The 27,116-nt window shown below is 32.9% G+C and overlaps 1 protein-coding gene across 1 annotated transcript in view; it reads right to left on the reverse strand.

Moving 5' to 3' along the window:
• Positions 1-25,996, reverse strand: part of prom (prominin) — a 49,362-nt gene extending 23,366 nt beyond the window's left edge. Inside the window, exons 1-6 of the mRNA XM_085942368.1 lie at positions 25,723-25,996; positions 24,128-24,183; positions 14,936-15,180; positions 11,133-11,320; positions 9,741-9,836; positions 2,475-2,677 (exon numbers count right to left, since the gene is read on the reverse strand). Of these exons, the coding sequence (XP_085798494.1) occupies positions 2,475-2,677; positions 9,741-9,836; positions 11,133-11,320; positions 14,936-15,180; positions 24,128-24,183; positions 25,723-25,996 (1,062 nt within the window). The remainder of the gene's footprint in view (positions 1-2,474; positions 2,678-9,740; positions 9,837-11,132; positions 11,321-14,935; positions 15,181-24,127; positions 24,184-25,722) is intronic.
• Between the last annotated feature and the right edge of the window lie 1,120 nt (positions 25,997-27,116).

Raw genomic sequence — 27,116 nt, forward strand, 5'->3', positions numbered from 1 at the left:
AGGGAATTCGAGTCCCACTCCGTCCAACTATTTTTCTAACACCTAGTAAGATTATTAAAATTAGTGTCGTTATAAGTATTCCTGCAAAATCAAATTTTTGTGCTACCGAATTTTTTGTAAAACATGTAGGTACACTTTTGAAATCTATCGAGATCCTGGTGTTGCAACCCCTAACTTCAACACGGAATGAGAGGGAAAAAATACTGCATTGATTCATTTTATAATGTATGGTCGCTGCGTAAATTAAAGCCCAGACTGCTTTTAAGTTTTTATTTATCGTCGCCTACTACGCACGCCTATTTCGCCTCGTTTGACCCATTTCTCTGCGAAATCTTTCCTCTCCGCGGGCTATATATTTTTCCATTTGATATTCACGCCGTATTTCCGGGCCATGGGAGTATAGAAAATATTGTATGCGAAAATCTTGCATTGAAAAGTTCTTTGCCCTCCTCGTGACGATATTTATATGAGATTATTTTTTTTCGACGAACGGAATGACTTTTGTGATAGTTTTTTTTATGGCGGGTTAAAAGTAAACATTCTTTGTCAGTATTATTGAAAAAATATTAAGACATATTTTCAATAAAAAGCATTGAAGATATTTTATGATGCTTTGTACATTACTTTTGAGTAAAAAATCACCGACGTCCCTAAGCAAAGTGTCGCCGTTAAACAGGCTTAGAATAATGTCCCTTTTCATTTTTAGTCTAAACTTTCTTACCTATTATTTTATTATTTATTTTAAGCTATCTTAAACAGAAAAATACAACAAAAATATTTAAATTGACGTACACGCAATCTACTAACTAGCGAATTTTTACGGAACCTACTCGCAAAGAGCGGTGATTTTAAATACGTAGATGTCTGAGGCGCTGAAAAGTATGGAAGCTCTCCTGTGATGTTCTAAAACTAAATTGTCGGTGCTCTAACGAAGCGACCGCACCGTCCCCTTCATGAAAAACCGCCGCTGCTTCCAAAAGCTGTAATGATAGTATTCGTTCTTTTATTTACCGCTCTTTATATTTTGCCCCCCCCCCTATGCAATGAATAACCAGCCTATCCCTACGGGATGTTACTGTGCTCTAAAATAATTATAATATATGAAATTACTTATCAATGAAGAACAAAAAGGATCAGTCGAATCGTCACCGATGAATCGGTTGATTTCATGTAGGAACTGTTTCCATACAACGTTCTCTAAAACATAATCTTCTTTTAGCTCTCATAGACTTTTCTGTTTTTATTTCAAACACAGATTGGTGTGGATTGAAGTGAACCGTTTCTAAATTTGATACTGGATAAACCTAAGTTACAAACAATACATTTATATTCATATTATAATTACAAACTTGGAGAAGCTATTTGGAGTTAAGATCAATTTGACGATTGCCATTTTTAGTGTCATCATAATGTGGCGATAGTAAGAGCTATAAGCCGGCTCGCACATCACAACTCGCCTCGTGTGCCTTACCGCCATAAATCAAATTTTCCGAGAACAGGCGGCCAGTGTTGCATGACACAACCTCGCACATCTATCTAGCGACAGTCGCGTGTAGCCTTCGAAACGTATTGATATTTCAATGCGGCGATCGGCGAGCCGGTATAGGCTCGACCAATTCGTATGTGTTTCTTTGTGACTTCGACCCTCCGACTCGGAGCCCGAGAAGGATGCAACATGTCGAATGCAACAGCCAGATGTTTTTTTCAGACGAAACAGTTGCATTCGGTCGATCTGCGAAGCTCCATTTGGCAACACGTGTTATGTTGTTTCGTTAAATAACGGTGACGTCACATCGACGTATTCGACACGTTTTTAGGCGAGACGAGTTCCAATGTGCGAGCCGACTAAAGCTCACAACATTCCTTCTCTCTATACACCGTGAATAGCATACACTCCTCCGGGAAGTTCCCACAATCGCTATGGCAGAAGGGTCAACAGACGTACTGGGGGCTGATCGCAGCGATTCTCTTTAAACCATTCTGCCGTAGCGATTGTCGGAATCACTCGGAGGAGTATGCCTGGAAAAAAATTTACAACATGATAAAAAAAGCATTCAAAAACAAAATAACATATTACTAGTCATATAACAAGTCACAAAAAATCAGAAAAGCATCAATTCACATAAAAGCCTCCGGTGCGGTTTAAGTGTAGAAAGAGAAACAAGAAAAGAGAAATAAAGAAGAGTCCAGAAACCCATCCGAGGTAAGGATAAACGTTACAAGACTCCATGATGTATTAGATGATCTGATTATTACTACACTCATAAAATTGTCACTTATAATTGGGTTCAGACATACTCTATAATATTAACGCAAAAGCCTTAAGCCAGTAAGTAATAAATAAGGTAAATGTATGAAAAAGTACACATATGTCACGACTTAAAATACCTTCGATTTTATCAATCAGTCTCGGTCGAATGTGTTCATATTATCAAATCGAATATGAATGATGGTGGGAGTATATTATTTATTACCATATCAAAGTGAATGATCAACTCGACCCCTGAAGAGTCGATGGTCTCGCAGAGAGGCCTGTCTCTCTGGGAGCAGTGTCTTCTGGCCACGTCCAGCTGTCGTCTGAGCTCCCTCAGCCTGTCCCGAGCGCTGCTTGCGAGGCTCTCTGCAGTAGATCCACTGGATGCCAAGGAAGATGCTTTAAGTGACAAGTCGACACTTACTGAAATAAAAAATGCTATTATATTGCATACTATATAATGTGTTTCGCAATGTTCCGTAATTTGTTTAGTAGATACATAATTTCCGGTTACTCGTGTAGTTATGTGCAAACTATAGGATGATAATCACATATTATTGGTGTGCCCTATATGTTTGATGAAAGGGAGAAAATACTGACGTTTGTCAAACCATGGAGCCTTATCCGGGTCGCCTACATACATATTTCATTCGTCTTTTTAATTCCTACGGCCCGGTGAACATAGGAGAAATATTTCGCGGACTGGTATTAGCCAGAAATAATAACCATTATAGATATAATCTTATTTATTAAATGTTATGTTTTAAATTTACAACTTTTGGTTAGTGCCACATCTGATGCTGCTTCTTTATAAGCAAATTTGATATACGTGGTTGCTGCATTAACATCCCATTCGATTTCTCTATTTGTTTTTTATTAGCGACGTAGATGAAAAATTCTTTTCACATACCTAAATAGGAAGTCGAAAAAATTACCAATAATCTGATCTCTATATAATTCAGAGATGGATATTCTTTATCAAGAGATATCAAAAATTCAGACAATAATTGTATTTTATGTTTGGACATCAGAATGACATCAGAAGATAGCTCGATTAGCTTTTCTTTCTCACGAGGATAAAGTTGCCCATAATTTAATATCTTCCAAAAAGGAATTATTAATTCAAAGGTTAGAGGTCCGCCTTTATGTAGATCGTAATTTTCAGAGAAATATTTATTAAAGTTTTCAGTTAACGCTTTTAAATGTTGGCTTATGATGCTGAATATGACTTTCTGGTAAATATCAGCGGCATTCAAAAATTCTCCTAGCATTCCATCTAGTGCGAATTCCCCGAATCGTGTAGCGATATTATAGTCGATTGATAGCATGGGGAAAGTTTTCCCGGACCGGCCCCCTTCCCCGGACTACCGGTTGAAGAACACTGGTCTAGACTGCAACCGTCAAATAATTTATTGTCGATGTGATTATGTCGGCGTTCACAAAACAAATGTAAATTAATGTATTGCCGCACATTGCGTGAATTTAACATTTTCGGTTAAAAAGAATCTGTTGTTGCATGCAACACATTTCAAAGCACACAATATCATGAATGTCGCTTATCTGTAGTAGTGTATTCAAAAAGTCGCATATAGTGCATACTATTTTACAGCGCATGAGTCACCTTTCAAGCTAGAACAGCAGTACACCATGATCGCCGCATGTGCATGTCAGTGTCAGATCACGAGAGAGCAAACATGTCAATAATTAATGGCGGTGTTCATAATGAAATGACATTTCAGGATAAGAAATACTCTTCAAACAATTGAATCACAGTGCGTTCGCCCATTTCTAAATGATAATGAATGTACTCAATATTTCCACTAATACAAATCACTATTTCTTTGTCGGATGTACAATGACGTTTATCTGTCTTGACGGGAGGTTGCGTCGCGTCACTCAAATCGATGTGGGTCATAGAGAAAGATAAAAAGATGGAGCGGAAGTACGATGACTTTAGAATACAATGAAATAAAACTGAATTTAATGTATAATATAATCGTTTACACTTTACAGAATTAATGTTGTAAATGTCAATAATTGCAACGTAAAACAATAATAATTATTTATTAGTTTAAAATTAGTCCATGTAAATACACATTATAGAGATGACCTAATGCAGCGATTTCCAAACTGGGGAGCGCGCCTCCCTGGAGAGGCGCGGACTGTTGCAAAGAGAGGTGCGAAAAGTTTAACACAATAATGTAGACACAGGTTTGCAGTGTGCAAATGCATAGTTTATAAAATGGCAGCTAGTTATAAACTACATAAAAAAACAGTCCTATAAAAGTTAGGTTGTTTGCAAACCTGTATGAATTATGGAGACTAATTTTACCTCATTTCTATACTATTGTGCATGGCCCCCACAAGAAGGGGGCTGACAGGGCTCCAGTCTGGGGGCCCGGTGTTGCGGATTGACCAGTTAAGTGAGATAAACACACACCACAAATTCGTTCTATTAGTAAAAAAAGTCGCCTGCGGCGTTATTTCGGTTATGGCATATTAACATTGTATAATATACCTATGTGTTTGTGTGATACCATTTGATGTGATTGTGTGGTGTGTGTGATTGATGATAATTCAGACGTAGAATTTTATTTTATAATTATTTCTGGTGTATTTCCTGACTAATAAAAATGGCTATATGGAAACAAAAACCTTTGTTCAATTTTCGTTGAATCGAACTGAAGAATAATATAATACTTTGTCAAGAAAAGCAATGCAAGTAGGAACTGCTACCATTCGTAACATAATATTTATGCGAAACGGAATTTTCTGCATTAGATGCAATGAAATCCATATATCGAGCCCGCGAAGTAGAAAAAAAGCACTTTGTGTAAAAATGTATTTAATGAAATTAAAGGGGGGAGGCGCCAAGATTAGATTGTTTTACGATTGTTCTGAATACCATACTTTCATATATAATTTTCTACTTATATTGAGAGCATTTTTGGTGATTTGTGGACGATCAGTAATTCCTAGAAGACTAAAAACAATTCATCAATCATTATTGTCGTAGTATGTGCAATCTGAACGAGATTAAAATATCACTTCAATGTTAATTATTTGAAAGAATATATGTTTTATTGAACATATATAATTCTGAAAACACTTATGAGAAAATATAGCGAATAGAAAAAGTCTTTTTCGAAAAACGTAAGACACTCGGCAGGAATCGAACCTACGTCTCTTGGGTTTTGCGCCCTGTGCATTACCACTATGCTACGATTGCCATGCTTAATTATTGAGCCAAATTTGAACTATTGTCTTTATTAATACCTGCCCATAAGCGCTCCGTAAATTGTGTTACGGTAGGCAATCGATTTTCGAGTATTAATAAGGCCAATAATTAAAATGTGTCGCAATTAAGCATGCCAATCGTAGCATAGTTGTAACACACAGGGCGCGAAACCCAAGAGACGTATGTTCGATTCGGGCCGAGTGTCTTACTTTTTTCGAAAAAGATTTTTTCTATTGGCTATATTTTCTCATAAGTTTTTTCAGAATTATGTATGGTATGTCCAATAATTAGAATGGTACATTCTTAAATCCTGTGTATTATTTGTTGAATAAAAGAAATAGTTAATTATTAAAAATAAATGTTATTATTTAGCGTTCACACGTTCCATTTTTTCTATTTTATTATTTATATTGAATTACTATGTTCGATGTTGACACGGTGTTATTTCTTTTTGCCAACAATCGACACTGACAAAAGTTTACGAGTGGCTTTTCTTTTTAGATATCAATGCTCACATACAATAAAGATATAAATGGCATATCAACACAAGGAAATTGGAGAAATAAATAGAAAATATTACGTATTAGGAATACATAATTTGGAATTACAATAAAGTATTAAAAAATAGTTTAAATTTTAAAATATATTTAGACATTAAAATGAAGAGTTTTTACCCGAAATTTCGTGAAAATTGAATTACGGTTAGGGGCTCGTTTGCTTTCTGTTTTACTACTTTTTTTTTACGAAAAATATAAAAAGTTTTTACTATAAGTAGGCAGGTATTTAAAAAAAATTATATATGGACGAAACCGATCCTGATGGTTATTATATGAATTAAAAAAAATGGCGAAGTTTTGAATAAATACGGGACTCGAACCTTCATCCTTCGGATTCCGGTTAATGTGGTTTACCAATTAAGCAATCTGTACCATAATAATCGCCTCGAAAACCAACAAATATGCGTCAGGGTTTGATTTTGTTATTAAATGATTCAAATAGTATTAATTAAATATCGCATTTCGTTTAATTGATCATCTAAATCTAAATATTGAAATAGATAATTAATTGTATAGGTTCTTACATAATTCGAAATAGGTACCATATCACACATATGTATTTGAAAAAATTATTGTTGTCGGGTGGGATTCAAACCAGCACTTTTAACGTTAATAAACTTTTAATAAGTAATTAAATATGTTTTTATTATAATAAATAATACCCAAGATTGTTATTGATCATTTTCATCGTGATATCGGCCGTAATTCGATGGATAGAGGTTTGAGTCCCATACGGCACGAGTATTTTGTCAACATATTTTTTCTAGTAGGTACCTAAGTACCTATGTTTCTGAAGATTTTTCATTGAATAAAAGTAAATATGTACGTACGTAGTTTATGTTAAATTAGGTTAGGTTACTTAAAAATATTATAATATTGATGATTGTCTGTTTTTTATATTAAATATTCACACTGGTAAATTCTGTTAGATGAGAATTATATTTATGATATTACAATATTATGCATGGTTGGGCCAATTATGGCGGCCCTAATACAATATAAACGTCTTACCCACCTGCCAGGCCTACTATTAACAGGTAGTCATATTTTTAACCTGTAAAACATTAAGACGTCATTTACGTACACTGTTAACTTTTGTTACGGGACTCAATTAACAGTAACACACGAGAGTGGTAGTGCGAGTGAGTGAGAACCAGACCACGGAGCCAGCCTAATCATTATTAAAGGTCAGTGGCATACTGGCATCCTGTCACCCCCCCCCCCCCCCCAGCATCCGAATCATTCTGTCATATTACAGTCCACTGAAAAGCGCCGCCAATGCATTATGTATAATATATTTAAATATTATGCTCTTTAAAATGTGATTTAAATATTTTCAAGATAATATGTAAAATCTTACTTGAGCCCTTACAGGTAGAGTTTTGCAAATACTTTTTTCGGATCGTTCAAGCTTATGACAGCTCCGCGTCGAAGTGAAAGTGGGGAAAGGCTCCCGCAACTTTGTTGACGACTTTATAATACTGTTCGGCCGAAGGCTCAACTCGAAAAGAATCTGTGTGGATGTGAGGAATCGACGAGGGAGGGTTTTAGTTACACAAGCTGTGATAGCGAATAAAAAGTTGGACGCAAGAATACGTACGAAGCATTCTTCGTATCATCAGCGCCATCATTCAATTGTAAATTTACTCTATAATAAAAAAAAGATAATCTAAAATCTGGAACGATGTTATATGTTGTTTTATCCGGCACAAAAACGTTTTAGCCTACTTACCGTGCAGTCAAAGACTTGAAATTTAGTGCTTAGATGCTTATCTAGTGAAAATACATATTGATAAAATTTAGAAGCAGTCCAATACTCTGAACATGTATTTTTCTATTAAGCTGAATTTTAGAATATGTCGTATTAGCACACTGGAACTGATGCAATATAATACGTTATATTAAAATGTTGGAGCTGTGGCCTTATGGTATTCAAAACCTGAAGTCTTCCTCCAATATTATCTATATTTTTGTTAACGATTCTATCAATCTTTATACTAAATTCCTCATGGGCGGTTTCCAAATAAAAAAAAAGAACAATAACTTGTATGTCGTCGATTTATTTTTGGAGATCACGGAACTTATTCATTGTATTGGTGCGCGTCGTTGTTTTGGGAGTCTTGTAGCGACAGGAAAATATTTTACAAAATATGTATATACCATACGTTTTATTATAATATGAAATACTACTAATATTAAAAAAAAAACAGTGGTTTTTAAACTTGATTGTTTAGTTAATACAGATTTTTTCACAAAGTCCTAATGATAGAAGTCGTGGGATATGGGAGCATGATGTCATTCACCATGCAACTTCTTAAATCTTGAAATTAAAATAGACTTTTATACTCAGTAACAATCCTCAAAAAGTGCTTCCCCTGAAACTCATCCATTTCTACTTAGTAAGAAGAAATTTATATATTTTCTAAATTCTGATGTTAAGTTTCCACAAACACGTTTTGTGTACCTATGCATTTTTAAAGACTTATAGAGACGGAATATGAAAAAGGAAATTTATTAACGTATTGTAAATATCAAAAACATTAAAATAATTATTATTTCTTAAAAAAACAATTAAAGAAAATTGTTATAAAATGTGCGTTTGTTGAAGGTTTTCATCATATTACTTTATTAACTAATATTAAATTATAAGTTATTTAAAAAAAATATTATATTTAAATTAAAATCGTTATATTTATATCAAAGCTCGATTCAACTTACCTATAAGAGTTAAATATATAATATTTTTCAATACAGTATTTCTAAAAAAATCACACATTGGTATGATAAGATTTAGTACTTATCAATAAGTCTTTTTAAGGTAAGTAAGTAGGTAATCTTTAAGCTGTCGTTTCTAGTATTATGATGAAATACATTAATGCATAATATATTTAAATATATAGAAAAATATTATTTGCTGAAATAGCCGACATGTAAAAATATTAAAGTGTAGTTTTTTCATAAATAATCAGAAAATGAATGTGGGTACATTAGGACTCAGTACTTTAGTTTAATTGTAAATATAATAAATAATTCACACGAATTATAGATGGATCAACAGCTTAAACGCCAAAGAAAACACTCGGAACGTGAAAGACGTGAATTCGAGTCCCGGTCCAACTTTTTCTAGAATTTTTCTAATATTTGGGGTTTTTTATAATAAAGAATCTAACATTCTCAAAATCTTATATATATAAATATCCAATATAGAATATAAAAATAATAAAAACGTACGTAAATATTTCAAAATCACAGACAGATATTTTAAGTTTAATATTAGTATAGATATATAAAAGAATGTGTGAATGTGTTCATGACGTTTTTGCTTGGTACTTATCTAATATAATCGTAATAAAAAACTGGTCTTGAAGTTTATTATGCTTATTAAGAGTGAAAAAAGAACCTACTTTAAGTCTAAATTAATACCCATTTAACTGTTTCATTCAACTTTCCTTGAGTGGTTTAGATACATTGGTTATTTCTCTGCAATCTGCAATATAAGCTATCACTAATAGTAACACTAATAATAATATATCACTGGAAATTTAATCATGTTTAATCACGTGGTTTCGGAATACATACATCGAATTGAATTCCGATATTAAAAATTCCAGGGTTGGAAACCTGACGGTTTACATTTTTCAACGCAAAGAAAATTTTCTTTTCATGTTTCTTAAACTGGCGCACATCTTACCTCTCGTTATGTCACTTAGGGCATCCAGAGCTACGTCGATTCCAGTTTCAGTCGCTAAGGCTTTTTGTATCGGCTGCCCCAGGAGAATATCAACACCTGAAAAGTACGTCGAATTTACATTAGCCGATCGAAAGTTGTTTTCGTTTCAATTTAAATAAACAGATATAAATATTTGAAAAATACTGAAAGATCTTTCCCACCTAGTAACATAATAATAATAATATCAGAAAATATTAATTGAGGTGCTGATGATTGAAAGTACCTATAAGTAGCCGATCGAAAGTTGTTTTCGTTTCAATTTAAATAAACAGATATAAATATTTTAAAAATACTGAAAGATCTTTCCCACCTAGTAACATAATAATAATAATATCAGAAAATATTAATTGAGGTGCTGATGATTGAAAGTACCTATACAAAACCGAGTGGCATAGAACGATTGTAAATGAAGTTAGTTGAGTCAATTTCCTCTATTTCAAGCTCCACCTTTTGAAAATTTTAATTACTTTTAGTTGGTACCGCATAATAAGGTTAACATAACCTTATTATGCAGTAAATACTCGACTGCCACCAGGCATATAATTAAATTCAACAATAAAACGAATACACCTGAAGTACAGGTGACCCGCCGCTCGACTGATGAACTAATTCAACCACACCATAAACAGAACAAGAGTCCTAGAGTCTCGTTATCAAAAGGTTTGTGCCTGGAATCCATCATCCTCTCCACCCTACTCGACCTTATTCAAATACATGATGTTTACAAGAGAAAAAGTCTATACCAATCAAAAAGAATACTTTGGATTTGAAGCTTTAGATTTGCATGTCTTTAATATTAATGTACTTACAACTTTATTGTTTGGCCCAAAGTATCAATTTGCAGATATGATAATTTAGCTCGGTACAATATCACTAGAATTTTACTTTCTGGTTCTGAGGAAAATTATAGTGTTCGAAAGAGGGTAAGAGATGCCAATATAATCAAATTGTATACGTTATTATGAAAATAAAAACAATATTTATTGCAAATACATAATTTTCTGCAACAGATTAGAAACAAAAGTATTAGATTTTATTTATGTATACCGAATGCGCGACATCATAACCAATGTGCGAAAATTATGTATATTTTTCATAAAAAATGTTACATTTTTAAAACTTGTACTTATATTAATTCATTCTTTCAAAACAACCATTTTCTATATGTCAATCTTGTGAAAAAATAGTACCAATTTATCTATTATAACACACATTTAAGTACCTACATCCTGTTTAGCGCATTGATAATGTAAAAACTGCTACTTATTTTGTAATCATATGTCACGTGTATTTGTTTAATTTTCAGTAGGTACTTCATTTATTGTTTTAATAAAATTATTACTATGCACGTACGGTCCAAGTCATGGTTGACAGCGGCGAAAGCCTGGTCTGCCGAGTCTAGGAGTACGTGTGAGAGTTGGGCATGTGCTGATCGTAGATACGTTGGAATATCTCTGGCTGCTGCTGACAGAGTCCCGCGAGTTAATGATACTCCGTTATAAGCAGACTCGTTTCCAATCACCATTGTTGTTATTCCACATCTGAAAATGCGCAAAAACAATTGACTTTAATTTAAAAATTAAATCCATTAGAATTTAAAAATTTAAATTATCAACTGAGGGTAGGTACTTGACTTAAATGACTCAAATGGAATATTACTAAATTTAAATCAATTAGAATTTAAAATTTAATTTATTTGCATAGTCTAATGCAATCTCCATGGGCGCGGGTTTTAATTCTGAGTCGGGCAAAATCAATTAATGTTTTCTCCCCAATTTGTGTTAGATCCAGATAGATTATCAGAATTTGGCAGATGGCTGATAACAATGCATTGTAAAAAATCTTTTAATACACCTTCACGTAACTCTATGGAGTCCCACATGTTTCGTTTAAAATAGCAATTAATCAATAATTTTGTAATATACCCTTTTAATACATTGCGTATTATATATTATGTCGTTTGTATAACTTTTAGCTTCTCTAAATGTTGGCTTTTGACAATACATTAACCAAAATCATTTTTACAGTGGGTATCTTAAAACTCCAGAAATCTGTCTGCTAACAGAAGTGGTTTATTAAATTATTAAGTACGTTATAAAAATGAAATATTTGGAGTGATCCGTGACGTTGATTAGTAATTGAGACATTTAGTTGGTGCCTTGATTTAATATACAAAAACCGATTGCCAATATTATTAACGCAAGTCGATAAACATTTCATATACAAACTACCAGTTAAAATCATCCCAATTAAGTAGAATTCCCGTAGCTTAATTGAAAAAGCACACTGGCGCGAATCCGCCAGATTCAGATACAGATACAGATTCAAGTTCAATTGGGTGCCGTATTTTTTTCTAGTGAGTATATGCATGAGATGTTTTCAAATTATGTATTTTCAATATATTTATTCATATAAGATTATAATATATTCCTAATCAACTTTGTGTGTGACAATGATCAGTTGATATTTTAAAGTATTATTTTTCTGTTTTTGCCAGCGATTCGCGAGTGTCCGTTTATGAAGTCGTTTATGATGTAATGATGTAATGTAGTGCGTAAAGATTAGGTGGCCATTCGATATGATTAACATGCTATTTAAATGTGGCAATTAAAACGTAATTACCTAGTCAGCAGTCAATGTGTTAATTAATCGAAATTCGCTAGAATCTACAGATGCAAGTATTGTACTAACAAAACATTTACTGGTAAAGTATGCTTTGGGTTCGGTAAGATAGAAACAGATCTCAAAATATCTTGGTAGGTTGAAGAAGCATTCATTCGCCTACGGAGTGGGGTGTATTCTTATTGATTAGGTACCATAATGATATCATTATGTCGGTTCACTAGAGAACCAAAGTAGACGACTGCAGACAGTATCAAACTTATACGCACCAATGTACAATTTATTTAAGCGTGGTTTCCTATGGTGTCACAAAGATGTGTATTAATAGTGTGCGGTGACTTTTGAGATGGGGGATACTTTTAAAAAAACATGTCAATAACGAAATTGACATTCGTGTCTAGTATTGTTTGGAAAATTATTATGGAGAGATACATAGTTGTACAGTGTATACAAATTGTTAATATTGAGCACAACAATAATGAATCTATTCGAGGCACGTTTCGGTCATTACGTGAAATTTACGGTCAAAATAATCGATCTACAGAGCTTATTATAGGTAATTTAATTATAAAATTCAAGTCAAATAGTAATATATTTTCTTTCTTTCTTTCGACCATGTCCGATCCTAACAAGGATACACAGAGCGGAGGTTTGTACTTACAAATTTTGTTTTTACGAGAAATGGATGTCAGCCACTTGCTCAACTTATTAGGTCTATACTATGACTCATACACAAATTGAAAAACAATATGTGTACTTGCTAGACCCAGTATTCAAACCTGGGACCCACGACGCTATAGGCCGATGCTAATGCTGCGCGGCTATCATGGGAGAAGTAATATAATATATGAGTTAAAAATCCAACCTGTCAAGAACGTAAACATAAGGGCGGTCGTGCTCAGCGTGGGTCAAAATTAAGCTTTTTTTCTATTTTCAAAGCATGATCCTGGACATACCTTAAACGTTAAACTTAAATGCCTAATTCTTGTCAAATTTGGGATCACAGAAATTATCAATATATTTTTTTATCGTAAATATTTCACTATAATAATGTCAATATAAATTATACTGATGGTTTTATAAATGCGTTTAAAAATTAATAAATGTAAAAAATTTTAACACCATTGCACAGTTATGTACTGAAATATGACTATATTCTAAAATATTAGAGCGAGAGGTTTAAAAGAATACTATTTTATGTAATAAAAATACTTTATGCAGTCATCAAATGTTTAAAATAAATATAAGGGATAATAAGGCTTCAAAATTATGTAAAGAGTGTCCAGGATCATGCTTTGAAAATAGCATAAAAGCTCCATTTTGACGTACGCTAAGCATGTCCCCACTTAAACAAAATGATTATTTGGTGGGTCGAAATTTTGAGCTTTAGAACAACTTGAAACAGATCTATTATTTCATGAAAAAATCATCTTCAGCGATAAAGCTCATTTTTGGTTAAATGGCTTCGTAAATAAGCACAATTGTCGCATTTGTAGTAACGAAAAACCTATACATCTACAAAAATGAACAGTTTTGTGTAGTTTATGGTCTGGAAGTGTAATTGGACCGTATTTTTTTGAAAACGAAAATGGCAATGCAGTTACTGTCAATCGAGAATGCTACATAAACATGTTTAAGAAATTTTTGTGGCATGAATTAGATTATCTTGATCTGGACGATATGTAGTTTCAACAAGATGGCGTAACATGCCGTATAACTCGTGACACAATCAACGTACTGAGAAAAAAGTTCAGTATATTTATGGGGATAAACAACTCAATCAATGTCAGCATATTGATCAGCGATATTAAATACATTACCGCAATTACAAATTCTTTAATATCCATTTCCCGTAGTGTCCAATTATGGCAAACTCAGTAAATAGCTGACTGCCATGATAATTTCCGCATATCCGTTTTTTCACATAGTCAGCTATATCCGATGACGTAAACTCCATATAAAATAGCTGACTTAATTATAATAATTATTTCCTAATATTATTTTCAAGATATTATTTTGATTGTGAGTACGTCAATAAATAGCGGATCGTAATTCATTGGACATGTCACTCGAATATAAGATCCCGGTCTGTTAGTGACTCAGTCTCTGTATCGGTCCGCACAACATCTCATTCAACCTAGACTCGTACCTCGGAACAATATCATAAGTATTGTAACATAACTACTGTAACATGCTCTAGTACCGACTGTTTACGCTGCAAATAAAACTCGCTCCTACATCCATCGGAGTAGCCACCAAATCTCGACTTCTTCCTCCACAACACCACGACTCCCACATTATATATTATAATATATATCTCTTATTTGAACCTTTTAGTAATACTAAGCTGTAAGGTTTCATTATGTACAATTTCTATTTAAAAAAAAACTTCAAGGCAACCGTGTTTTATTTAGGTATAATAAATGTGTGCACTTGACTGGAGTTTACAAAATATCAAAAATAAGACGTACAGAGCATTACGCTGTATGCAAATATTTTTAATATGGTATAATAAACCGCCATCCATTACTCACATTGAAATCAGGAGCAAAAGCTGCATGAAAAATAGCAGGACCCGCTTCTCGCAGGCGCCCCCACCCCCGCGGCCTTCGTACGTCAGCCCAGGGGGAGGCGGTGATGACGCTCCATCATTTCCACCCTCGTATCGTCTTCCCAGAGCAGCCAGAATTCCACGGCACGTGCCGTATGCTGGGACAGCGAGAGCGCATATAATTGCGATCACTATCGCCGATATGAAGCCGACCTCTACTCGAATAGACTGAAACAATTAATTTATTTGACAAATCACGTAATTATTTGTTTAGAAAAAGAGTATTACGGCATTACAGCGATTGGCCAATGCGCCATAATACATAATACATACAAAATTATAAAACTGTCTAATTACAAATAACAACTAATATAACAAGAAAGTAGAAAAGACAACATATATTTATGTAAATATTAAAGAAACATGATATATACAATTATAAATTTAACCTATTTAACACGTCCACAAACATTATAATTATAGTTAATAAAAAATAAATCAACCTTTATGGTGCCATCAAATAAGTTAATCTCACGATACACAGCATCATGAAACATAACATCTGTTCTGCGACGAGGTATCATGATGACCGTAGAGTTACGAGTGATATTGGTGGGAGCATGAAAATTAATATTTGCCAGTATATACGGATTGTAAATGAACCCACGAAGAAATAAAAAGAAATGCTTTAAAAGAGCAATCACTCTTCGGGTGGACAGGCATTGCATTGATAGCATACCTAGAAGAAAACGAGTCGGACAATATTTTATTATCATTATCATAAGGAAAGAACTCGTATGTTCAAATTAAAAATTCTATTGTGGACTCGATCGAACTTAATGATGGACCTATTAGGACTCCAAATAATGCTGGTATATTCAAGAATACTCAATACAAATGATAAAAAACAAGTTTTCAAAAATACTTATTTTGTAAAGTGAAGAAAATGTAATAAAATAGAAAGATTTTGAACTAAACATAAACATTGATAATTATTGAACCAATAGTCGTATTAGTACCTAAAATAAAGATTAAGGCACATTTTAAATGGAAATACGCCGTATTGATAGATATAGCCTTTTATTTGTGCATTCAATCAGTTGTTGTCTTAACCCTTAACGTAATAAATGAAGTTGTGTAATTTAATTTAATGAAACTTTATCAAAATACCCTAAGCGGAAAATGAAAAATAGTCATGAGAAATTTATAGATTCATTAAACTTCCAGGTTTAAGAGCATAATTTATTAAACAATTTGAAGTAGTAGAATGCTCCCAATTTGAAAAATTCAACAATAGGTACATATAAATATATTATATTATACTATGTACAAAAGGCACGAGTTACAAAACGTGGTATAGAAAGGAGCATGTTGGGAATAACGCGGATAAACCATTAAATAAACCAATGGATAAAGCAGAAGACAGGAGTATGTGATGTGATAAAAGTCGCTAAGCAAATGAAATGGCAATCGGCTAGCGATGTCGTTTGGCGATTGGGCAACCGCTGGATAAATAGCGTCATTCAATGGTAGGTACCTAGGGGACACTAAGTGACCATAAAGATGCCCACAGAAAGTTCGGTCGATTTACGTGGTAGCGAATAACTAGGGAGTGAGAAGATTATAATGAGCTATGGGGAGGTCTTCATCCAGCAGCGGATCGACCCCGGCTTATGATTACATACTCCAAGTGAAGTTAACATAATAGATGCTTTATAGGTGCACATATTCGCCGTCGATAATAGTCAACAATAAAATGAAATGTATAATGTTGTATAAAAAAGAAGTAGTAAACCATGGTATTTAACAGGCTTATTTCTGATTACCTATAGATAATCGTGTGATGTACAGGAATGGTAAATTTAATTTAATTGTAATACCTAGTAGCCTAAAGTGTAACAACTTTTTAAGAACTTATAAAGCTACATTTAAATATTCCCCGATGACATTGTACAAAGTTATCTTTTACACGTTTACGGCGTGTTGAGTCTCATCCATTCGCAATAATTAGCCTGCGCTGTCAGCGCATTAAGCCAGGCGTCGCGACGCTTAGCGAGAGAGCGTCGAAAATGTAGCGCCGCGTCGAAAGTTTAAAGACGGCGAGTGCCACTCAACGCTGCAATTCAAAACAATCATTAATATGGCCGCAGAGAATGTTGAAGTCTCCCCCTAGTCCCCACATGCCTTCCCACTATTGATTAATAATATAACTTGTAAAGGTTATTATATTACGTCATAATACCATTATAATAACGAACGCCGGGTGCGATGGTATAACATTTTCAAACAATGCATTAAAAATGTTACAAACTTTGTAATAAGAATCAAAGAATCGAGAAATATTAAAATTTGAATTGATACATTGGATTTTGTAAAAAGCGTGATGAATAGACGTCTAATTGTAGAGGTACGTAAAACTGCGCCACAAGGGTGGGCAATAATTGATTTAGATTTTGTATTGTTCCATTAATCGTTTTAAGTCACACGGATTTTCCTTTTCAGCATATTCAGGCACTATTGTCGAAGAAGAACTTCTTGTCCACGTATTAAAACTGTGAATTAATAATTCCCTTCAGTGCTGCTAATCGCACTTCCGTTTTCAATTAAGGAACGCCCCCGAATTTATCATTTCAATTTACGCTCCCATGGTGTATAGATAGGCTGCCAATTTACATAATTTGAAACTTTTTGCATAATAAAAATATGTCTAAAACGATCAGGAGTGAAGTTAGAATAATTATTATTAGTAAACTTTTAGTTTATTTCAAAGAGAATCACATCTAAAAGAAGAGCCGATACCAACCCATAGGTCAGAATGGGCCTAGTGGGGTCTTGTTTATGTTATTTTGGCTTTACTTAATGAAAGCCTTAATCTGAAGTGTCTCTATAAATCGTAATAAGATTTGTTTGTTAGAGTAATTCTTCTAGTAAAATTCATAACGTATAATGTGAAACTAATCTCAAAGCTCCAAGTTGTCAAAATTACTCATCAAATTTCGGTAATATAATATCAAAATGCAATTTGCAGTACCGCATGCATCAAAAGTTTATATACATAATTAATAATAAACATTCATGCAGAAAAGTTTCGCTTCTGTAGTGACAGTCAGTTTATAATTTGCTAAATTTCTCTTAAGCGTTTTGAAAGTAAATCACCCTAAACATCTTTGGGGTAATGAATCTGAAGACAAATTAATGTTTGTTTCAAACAATATGACTATGCAGTGTGCAGTTTTCATTATACAGCACGGTTCGTCATTTTAAAGTGAGGCTTCTATTTTGAAATTCTACAATTCAATATTTTTGTAAACTATTTTTTTAACCAACAACATTTTTTGTTGAACATAAATAATTTAAAAATGCCAGTATATAAACACTAGAAAAAAACTTTATGAAAAAAATACGACACCCGGCGTGTTCGAATGCGCGCTCCATGGAATTTGCGTCTATGTGCCTGACCACTAAGCTATGTGTATCATATTATTATGTGATTGTGACGAAATTAACTTAGTATTTTTGTGTTTTAATCGTAATTGGTTAGTTTTCCTTATCGCATTATATTTTTAAAATAGAACATTATACCAATTATTATGAGGCGATAAAGAAATAATCAACGTATAATTGGACATATCGCCATTTATTTGTACTGTTCGCAGAAAAGGTAAATCAAACTGTCATATTATACTTATCTTTCGAGTACTCACGTAATCCTGCTGTATAGTGGTATTGGTGTAATCCACTGACAAATACATATTTAAGAACTTTATTGACCGATTTTGTCATTATATATATTATATACATGTATGGTGTTATAATACTAATTATGAGAATTGAATAAAATTTTTAGCTAAAAGATAGTACTGACAACCCCGATAGATGTGTGGTGTCACAAGCCTCCTGGCCAACACACGCAGATTAGACACTCACGCACACAAATCTAAAATAACCTTTATTTACATAATAAAATCAAATAATCGGAAGTCAAAAGTGTTTCACTGACAACTTACCTACAACCAAATCCCACAATGGTGACCCCGACGTGATCTGGGTGATTGTGGGATTGCTGATATTTGGTGATTAGGGAAACATGTGTGAATACATTTGATTCGGTTAAATTTAATAACGATGTTAATTATTTAGTCTTGTGTACGTGATTGTTTAATGCACGTGTGTTGCGCCCCGGGAGCCTATAATGGACTGAGCCATTACTGAGTTGAGCAAGGCGTCGGAGATGTTTTAATTTGCAATATATATATGTATGTATTTTTTTAACATAGCATGTTCGGAAAACATACTTCAAAATATATAAGAAAAGGCAGTAAAATGTAATGTAACATATAATTTACTTACATAAAGATAGAGAGTATACTTTAGTCAACTAGAGTGTTTTAATTAATAAATATGTATCTCATAACATTACAAAAAAAGGGTTTTTATAATCGAATAGGATACATGTCGTAGCAAGTAAGAGTCTGCATTTGCCCCTCTTGACAAATGTCTTCGTTACGACCTTCACTTGTTTGGCCTGATGTATGGGGCCGTTAGTGAGAAAAGCTCTACGCTATACTATTACTACTACAGTAATAACGGTTAGCACAGTGTTGAAATGTGCACACTTTATTTCAAACCAACATGCACACAGTAGTATCTGGTAAAATCTGTAACTCAAAACCAGTGAGTCTTTGTTTTATTTCGTTCAAAATAAATTAAGGGCTATATATCTAAATTATCATACCTTTCACGTTTTGAGTATATTTGTACGTAATAGAAATAAGAATTAAATAGTTACAAGATAAAAAATACTTTTTATATACAACGTTTTTAAATTTTCTCTTGAATTATTATGCTCAATATGCTCAAACCTGTACTTGATATGAAGTAAATAAAAAACAAACAAAAAAACAAATATACAATACTGAAATGTCATTTTGACATTTCATTTTCATTTCCATAGTAACGCACGTATATATTAATAATATAGTTGCTCGGACCACCCCCTTAGCAATCAATAATTTACTTTTTACGGATTTTTCTGAAATAACTTTTTATACAAAACAGAATTAACTGAAAATGAATTCAATTCTGCTTAAAGATAGCTAAAAGTGTTAAAAGAATGCATTGGCATCGTTTTCTGATATATTATAAAAGTTTCAAATGTCTAGATAGGCGGGAAGTTAGTTAAAAATCGATTGCAAGATTTATACTGGACAAACAACCACCAGACAAACGAGAATACGAGCTAAGAAAAACATTGTAATAAAAAACCATACAACTACAAATCCATAAACAATAAACAACTGAACAATCTTAAATCGTGTTTTGCCTAGTGTTCTTTTTGGATAGATACGCTGGTTCTCATATTATCATCAGCCAAAGTCGATGGATGCTAATTAAGGTATTCCCATAGCTCTTTTCAATCTTTTTGAGCTCTTTGATGACACATACATCCGTCGAATTTAATAAGTTCATTGATCCAGTGGGTTTTAGGGTTCTCTATTGTTATTTAGTGCCATTGGAGTAGCATTTGTATGATTGCATTTGACCAGCGTATGTCCACTCATCGAGCAACATGCTCGCCCCAATGATATGTATATTGTAAATAAATGGTTTTACTTGAGTGTATAATTTTGTTCATTCATATGACGGCCGTTTAAATATAACGTAGTAAACAAAAACACTTTGGTGAAAATACTGTCGCACACAGGGTCAACATACGAAGTGCTAGGTACTCTTTTTGGTTTTGTCACTTAGGTATACTGTGTATTACTACGTACACGAGAAGAATAAAAGATACTCTTTAGTCTCACTGGAGTGTCCGTGTGTATTTGAAGCTTTTTATATTGTTAATTATTACATAAATTGACTTCTTGGTTTGAAAATTATGTCAGCGTCTTACAAGAATAATTGATTAAAACAAGACGAGTAAATTTAAAGACATACAACCTTTGTTACGGTAACATATGGACTTTTTTAACGGGCGTGGAAACATAATAATCAGTAGGAGAAAGGCTGGATCCTAATATTTATCAAATTAAAAAAAATCAGGGTGACTAATTTTTAGGTTGATTGAAAAAGTTGTTAACCAAAATACCTAATATTATGTGTAAATTTATTATTTATTTATATTGTTGAGCTATGTTGGCAACGTTTTCTATTACTAACTTTGTCTACAAACAGGAAAAAATGAATATTATGATTGCGTCGACCCGTGTTGTCGATTTTAATATGTAGTCAAGTCGATTCAGGTTAATAGTACTTAATACTGTATACACGCAGAAACTTGTATTTTAGATTTTGTGTTAATGTAATTCAATAGGTAGGTACGCTTTTGACACAGCTATAAAACCATGTCTGCAATATAGATATAATGTAGATCAAACAAGAATGATATATACAAATAAAACAAAATCCCACGAAAATGTTGTTTCTGCAGTAAAAACAGCAATAAGGTTGTGCAGTAAAAGCAACGTGCTGCATTATAATATAATCGTATGAATGTGCGTGAGTATAAAAAGAATAGTTAGGTATTCAATATGTTGAAAGGTTGCCAACTGTTTAAGTACCTAAGCAGAAAAAAGATGTATATCTTGTCCAGTCAAATATTTACCAAAACATAGAATATACGCCGTTTAAAATGAAATATTAATTCAACTTCATATTTTTGTGAACATCATTTTAATTTAACCTAGACTCTATGTATATGTACATATGTATAAAATATATCTTTTACTCTAAACTCTCCCCTTTGTATTTATAATTTAATACTTTAAATGCCATAACTTTATAACGTATTTATACTGACGAAATTTACAATTTAATCCGCATCTATAGCGATGTTTATTTATGACGTGTATACCATTATTTTATAATATATATGGACCGATCAGGGACGGCACCAATTGGAGGAGAAGATATAATGCTGAGCTCTACGGGCTGTACGAAGATTGCAGCGCAGTTCAATCAATTAAGATTGGGAGACTGCGATGGCTAGGTCATGTACACCGGCAAAGAGAGTGATGTCCAGCAATCCAATAGGGCGTAGAAGAAGAGGCAGGCCAAAGATTCGCTGGTTGGATGGAGCTGCCAGTGACTGCCGTATTCTGGGGGTACCGAATTGGAAAGCGGCCACACTGGATAGGGACAGGTGGAGGGAGCTGTTGGAGGAGGCCAGGACCCACACGGGTTGTCGCGCCCCTGATGATGATGATGATATGTCGCTTGTACAGCCAAAAACTTGTGCAATATAGCGACATATAAATGTTTGAATTTATATACTGTATACTTGTGCAAGTGCATGGATACTTGCCAGGCGTAACTGAATGTGTGTGGCAGATTTTTCATACCATGTTCATTCGTACGAAGATTATATTGGCCTCCTCACAGAGTGGAGGTTGTATTAACAAATTTTGCATTAACACTAACAACATGTGAATTTGCCATACCTTGGATTAGAACCTGGGACCAACGATATTATAAGCCTGGCGCGTAACCGCTCGACCATCGTTCGCAATGCACTTATACTTGTGCAAAAACAAATGCGTAAGTATACTCTTCAAGTATGTAGTTATGTCTGCAACTGGCTTTAGCTTAAAAACTTTAACGTTTTGATTCCTAAATCACAATTTAAATAAAGTTTTGAAAGATTTTTTTTATTTATATATAATTAATAATGAATAAAGGTGCTGGGCATTACACAAGTATTATAATATGTGATATATAATTTTCACATATTATTTATGCGTGAAATATTGAAATTAATATTTTAATAAAATATAATACTAACCAATCAGACTATACTTATATAAATTTTATTTATTTTAAATTTATTTTACTGCCCATATACTTTGTAATAGTCAGTGGCGAAGGGTGACTTTTGGAAAGTGGGAAGCTGTGGAGATTAGAGAAAAAGAGCATACTTGTCAGGTAACTTACGGGAAATAAAAAGATAATACTTACGATATTACTACTGATGAATAGGTGCACACTAATGACAACGACACACTGGTCATAGGTTTCACCGCTGAATTTGTCACATTATTTAAATCACTTATAGCAGTAGAATTCTACGCAGACTTTTCTTTAGCAAACAATACGCATCGCCAACAAAAAAGTTTGTTTAATGTATAACTGCCAGTTAAAAACAAATATTTATCATATAAATTGTTGTGAAAATGTCTAATATAATTTTTTTTGCTGTATTCAAATCTAAATGAACCCTTGGAAGGTCAAGATTTGATAATTTTTAATTTTTTAAGAAACGTCAAACTCGGGAATGATTTTTTTTAAATGCAATCGTTCGCACATCTTCGATCGGGACACTACACAATTTAATAAATACTTATATATTTAAAGCACTGGCGAATGATTTCGGTACAATATGAGATAATTTATCCACATTCAAAACACAGTAACACCACTGGATTTTGTATTATAAAATAAAACTTAACACCGCTTTGAAATGTCATGTATGAAGTTGGCAACTGAATAATTGCGGTAGAAAGTTCGGCTTCGATTATGTTCGACATAATTCTAAAATTTATTTTTGATTCAAAACTTGACTAAATTAAACGCTCTACTTCTAAATACCGACGATAGATGACAATCAATGTTTTTATTATAACCTAGTCCTAGACAATATAGATATTTATTTATTTAAATTAAATACTTGAAAATAGAAGGTAAGCTTTAAATAATCGCTTAGTATGGAGCCTTCGCCACTGGCAATAGTATATATAATATTAAACCTAGATAATATCATACTAATCTTATGTGTAGTTTAGAGTGGCGAAAGAAAACATCTTATTTACTAGAGTGTCTTGAATTATTATTCTATTTAATTTTCCAGTTCGTTTATTCAAAGTTTGAATCTGATCGAAATCAGAGCGATATATTGTAATATTCTAAAAAAATAATTTAGGGATTAACAAGAAAATATTACACAGAAAAATTCATAGATAATGGATTCGCCTATTAATTTAACGACAGATAATATTTACAAACAAACATATTATTGTTCTATATTCAAAATTAAAACACAAATAGTCCTCTATTTTCAAATCATTGCTAAGTTAAATATTTATATATGCGTGTGTTTACATAATATGTTATAACAAGTTAAAAGTTTCAATAAGTAAATTTTATAATATTAAAATAAAACTATAGAGCGTAATATTACCTGCAGAATAAGTTGTGGAACTGACAGGGTATTCCACAAGACATCTCGGAGCAGTTCTATAACAAAATGAATACGCGATTATGACAAAAAATATCACAATAAAATATTTTCACCCGCCACAGTTCCATTTCACATACAAAGCGTTTTTACCAACAGAAATGTACAAAATCTATGTTTCACATGAAAAATGGAAAGAAAAAGTAGATAGATAAATGCATTGAAGAAGTATAGACCGACTCATATTGTTAATTACCTAATTGATTTTTAAGCACACAATTCTCTACTCGCGCCTCATCTCATATATATGTTACAAGTGCGCTATTTTCATTTTGTTAGTTTGCTTAGTTGGTTTTTAGATGTTCAGAATCTAGTCTCGAGTGATATTGTTTAAAGCGTTGTTATATTTCTGCCAAAATTAGATACTTCACCATGTTCGATCATGAGAGGATCATAATATAGGCTTCTTCTTGATGGAGGTTGTATTAACAGATGTTTTTAACGAGAAAAATGGATGTTAGCCACTTGCTCAACCTATCAGGCTCATACTCTGACTCCAAACATAGATTGCAAAATAATATGTGTATTTGTCAGACCCAGGATTTGAACCGGAGATTCACAACATTATAAACCGACACCTAAGCCGCTGAACCATCGTTGATAATCTAAGCGTTTACTAGTTATTTTTTTATTATTACATTACAACACAACAAGAAAGACAATAAAATAAATATCAAACAAATGCTTCAGAAACATACATACATATGAAAAAGTCATATAAATTTTGAACTAATGAAATCGTATTTTATTTCGCTTGCCTGGTGACTGATAACCACTGATCTATACCAAATAATGAATATGGCTGCCAACTTTGTAATTTAAATCAAAACAATATCATTTTTACATAGCGCCAAGAATGCTTAAAATTTTAACATTGGAGATTTCTTGCCAATAATTTGTAGTCAGATTGGTAAATGTGCCGCAGAGGTGGACATGAGATTTTACAACATTCTTTTTAGACCAAACGTAACCTAACATAACCTAACCAAATCTAACCTACCCCAACCTAATATTTCCTCATAATTATAATCTTAGTTTGTGATAATGTATCAAAATGTATGAAAATTTCAAATTTTCAATTAACGATTATTGGATCGAAAAGCCGATGCGCCGACAGAAAAAGATATTTATTATATTTATACATTGCCTACATGGAATAAACTGTTCGTAATTTTTTTTTTATAAAAGCTCGTGTCCACCTCTGTGGCACAATTACCGTCAGATTTTTTAAAAGGTTTTTATGAATGGTTTAAGAAATTGTTCTATAATTATGTATTTAAAATTAAGAATGCTACATTTTTAAATCTTATGTATAAATGGTATTAAATGGAAAATAATTAAACTACATTAAAAAAATTATATGTTATATTTGTTGAAGTAACAATGTTTATGTATCAACTAATTCCAATTTATTTTGCAGGTAAGTCTACACCAGAAAGCGCTTTGAATGTCAATGCTAAGACGTATTCTCTCTAGTGTGCCATTGAATAAAAAGTCTACATATTCTACAAAACTATTTATAACACTCGCTAACTTACCGGCCGGAAAATCAAACGGGTGTAGAAAGGTGAAAAAGCCAGACAGAAATCTGAAAATAAATGTTCCGTCAGAGAGCTTTAAAGTAGGCACTATGTATCTCTCTCTCGGAGGCCCAGTGCTGAATCGGATAACTGTATCTCCTTCTCTGTCTCTACCGTGCCACGCGAACCATTTTTCATCTTTATCCGGTAGTTTAGTCTCATTCAATCGCGTTACCGGTGTAATAATGACATCTCCATCTAAGTCTAAATCATCATCGTCTTCAGGCGTCATATTAAAGTCATAATCTTCATCTATTAAATCTTCGTTATCTTCTTCGATATCTTCGTCTCTGTTTATATTTGGTTTTTTTTTATAAAAATCAAATGCTGAACTATTATTTCCTGAAATTGTTCGATTTTTATATAGTCGAGTGAAGTTAACATTGTCAAAGACGTAATCGATTGGGACTGAACTGTCAAATCGATCATTCCTATAACTTTCATTTGTTTTCAACTCTTGCGAATATTCTTTTTTCAAACCAACGTCTGACTGACTTTCGATTGTTTCTTCTTTTGTCTTTGAATCATCTGTCAAACTTTTTATATGATCATTAGCCCTGTCTTCAGATATATGTCTCCTTTCTTTATCATAGCTATGTATATGAGATATACCTATTGCTTTTTTTAACAGCGTATCTGATAAAAGACTCACCGCTTTTCGATTTACGATAATTTGCTTGTCTTTAAATTCCATATCACGGTCTTCAATATCTTTCCGATTGTTTAATATATTTGTTTTCATTTCATTACAATTGTCAGATATTAATGCTGATGGTAAATTAGCCCACGGAAGTGTACTACTTTTATCATTAACGGTTTTATCTGTTGTAATAAATTCAAGATAACTTTCAATTTTTGGGTGTTTAAATATTGTATTCTTCATTAATTTTTTAAAACTATTTTCTGTAGATTTTTTAACAAATGGCTGACCATTTGAATTATAATCATTTTCATTTTCAAAAGTCTCTTCCGAATTAATACTCGTAATTTCTTTTTCGAAGCCCCGAGCGTTGCGTTGCAAATGGTCATTTTTCACCGCACCTATCTCTAGCTTCCTGGCTACGGCTTCAGTAGTAATGTCTGCTAATTGTCTTCCGGAGATAAAATTCCTTTTTTCCTTTTGCCCATCTCCATTAGAAGAACTCACGAAGAACCTTGAAGCACTTGAAGTACCATTTATTGATCTTATTACTATAGGAAAAGATTTTGAGATAATAGTATAATTATTGTCACTAATTATGTTCTCATTGTAATAACGATGATTCGATATTAGTGATGTCGTATTACTAAATACATTTTTATCACTGTTATTAGAGTTTAGTTTAAATGTATTATTTAAAATTTGTAAAGGA

The sequence above is a fragment of the Rhyacophila brunnea genome, unplaced genomic scaffold (assembly GCF_057557595.1).
Source record: "Rhyacophila brunnea isolate RB1 unplaced genomic scaffold, BYU_Rbru_1.0 scaffold_14, whole genome shotgun sequence".
NCBI classification, from domain to species: Eukaryota; Metazoa; Arthropoda; class Insecta; order Trichoptera; family Rhyacophilidae; genus Rhyacophila; species Rhyacophila brunnea.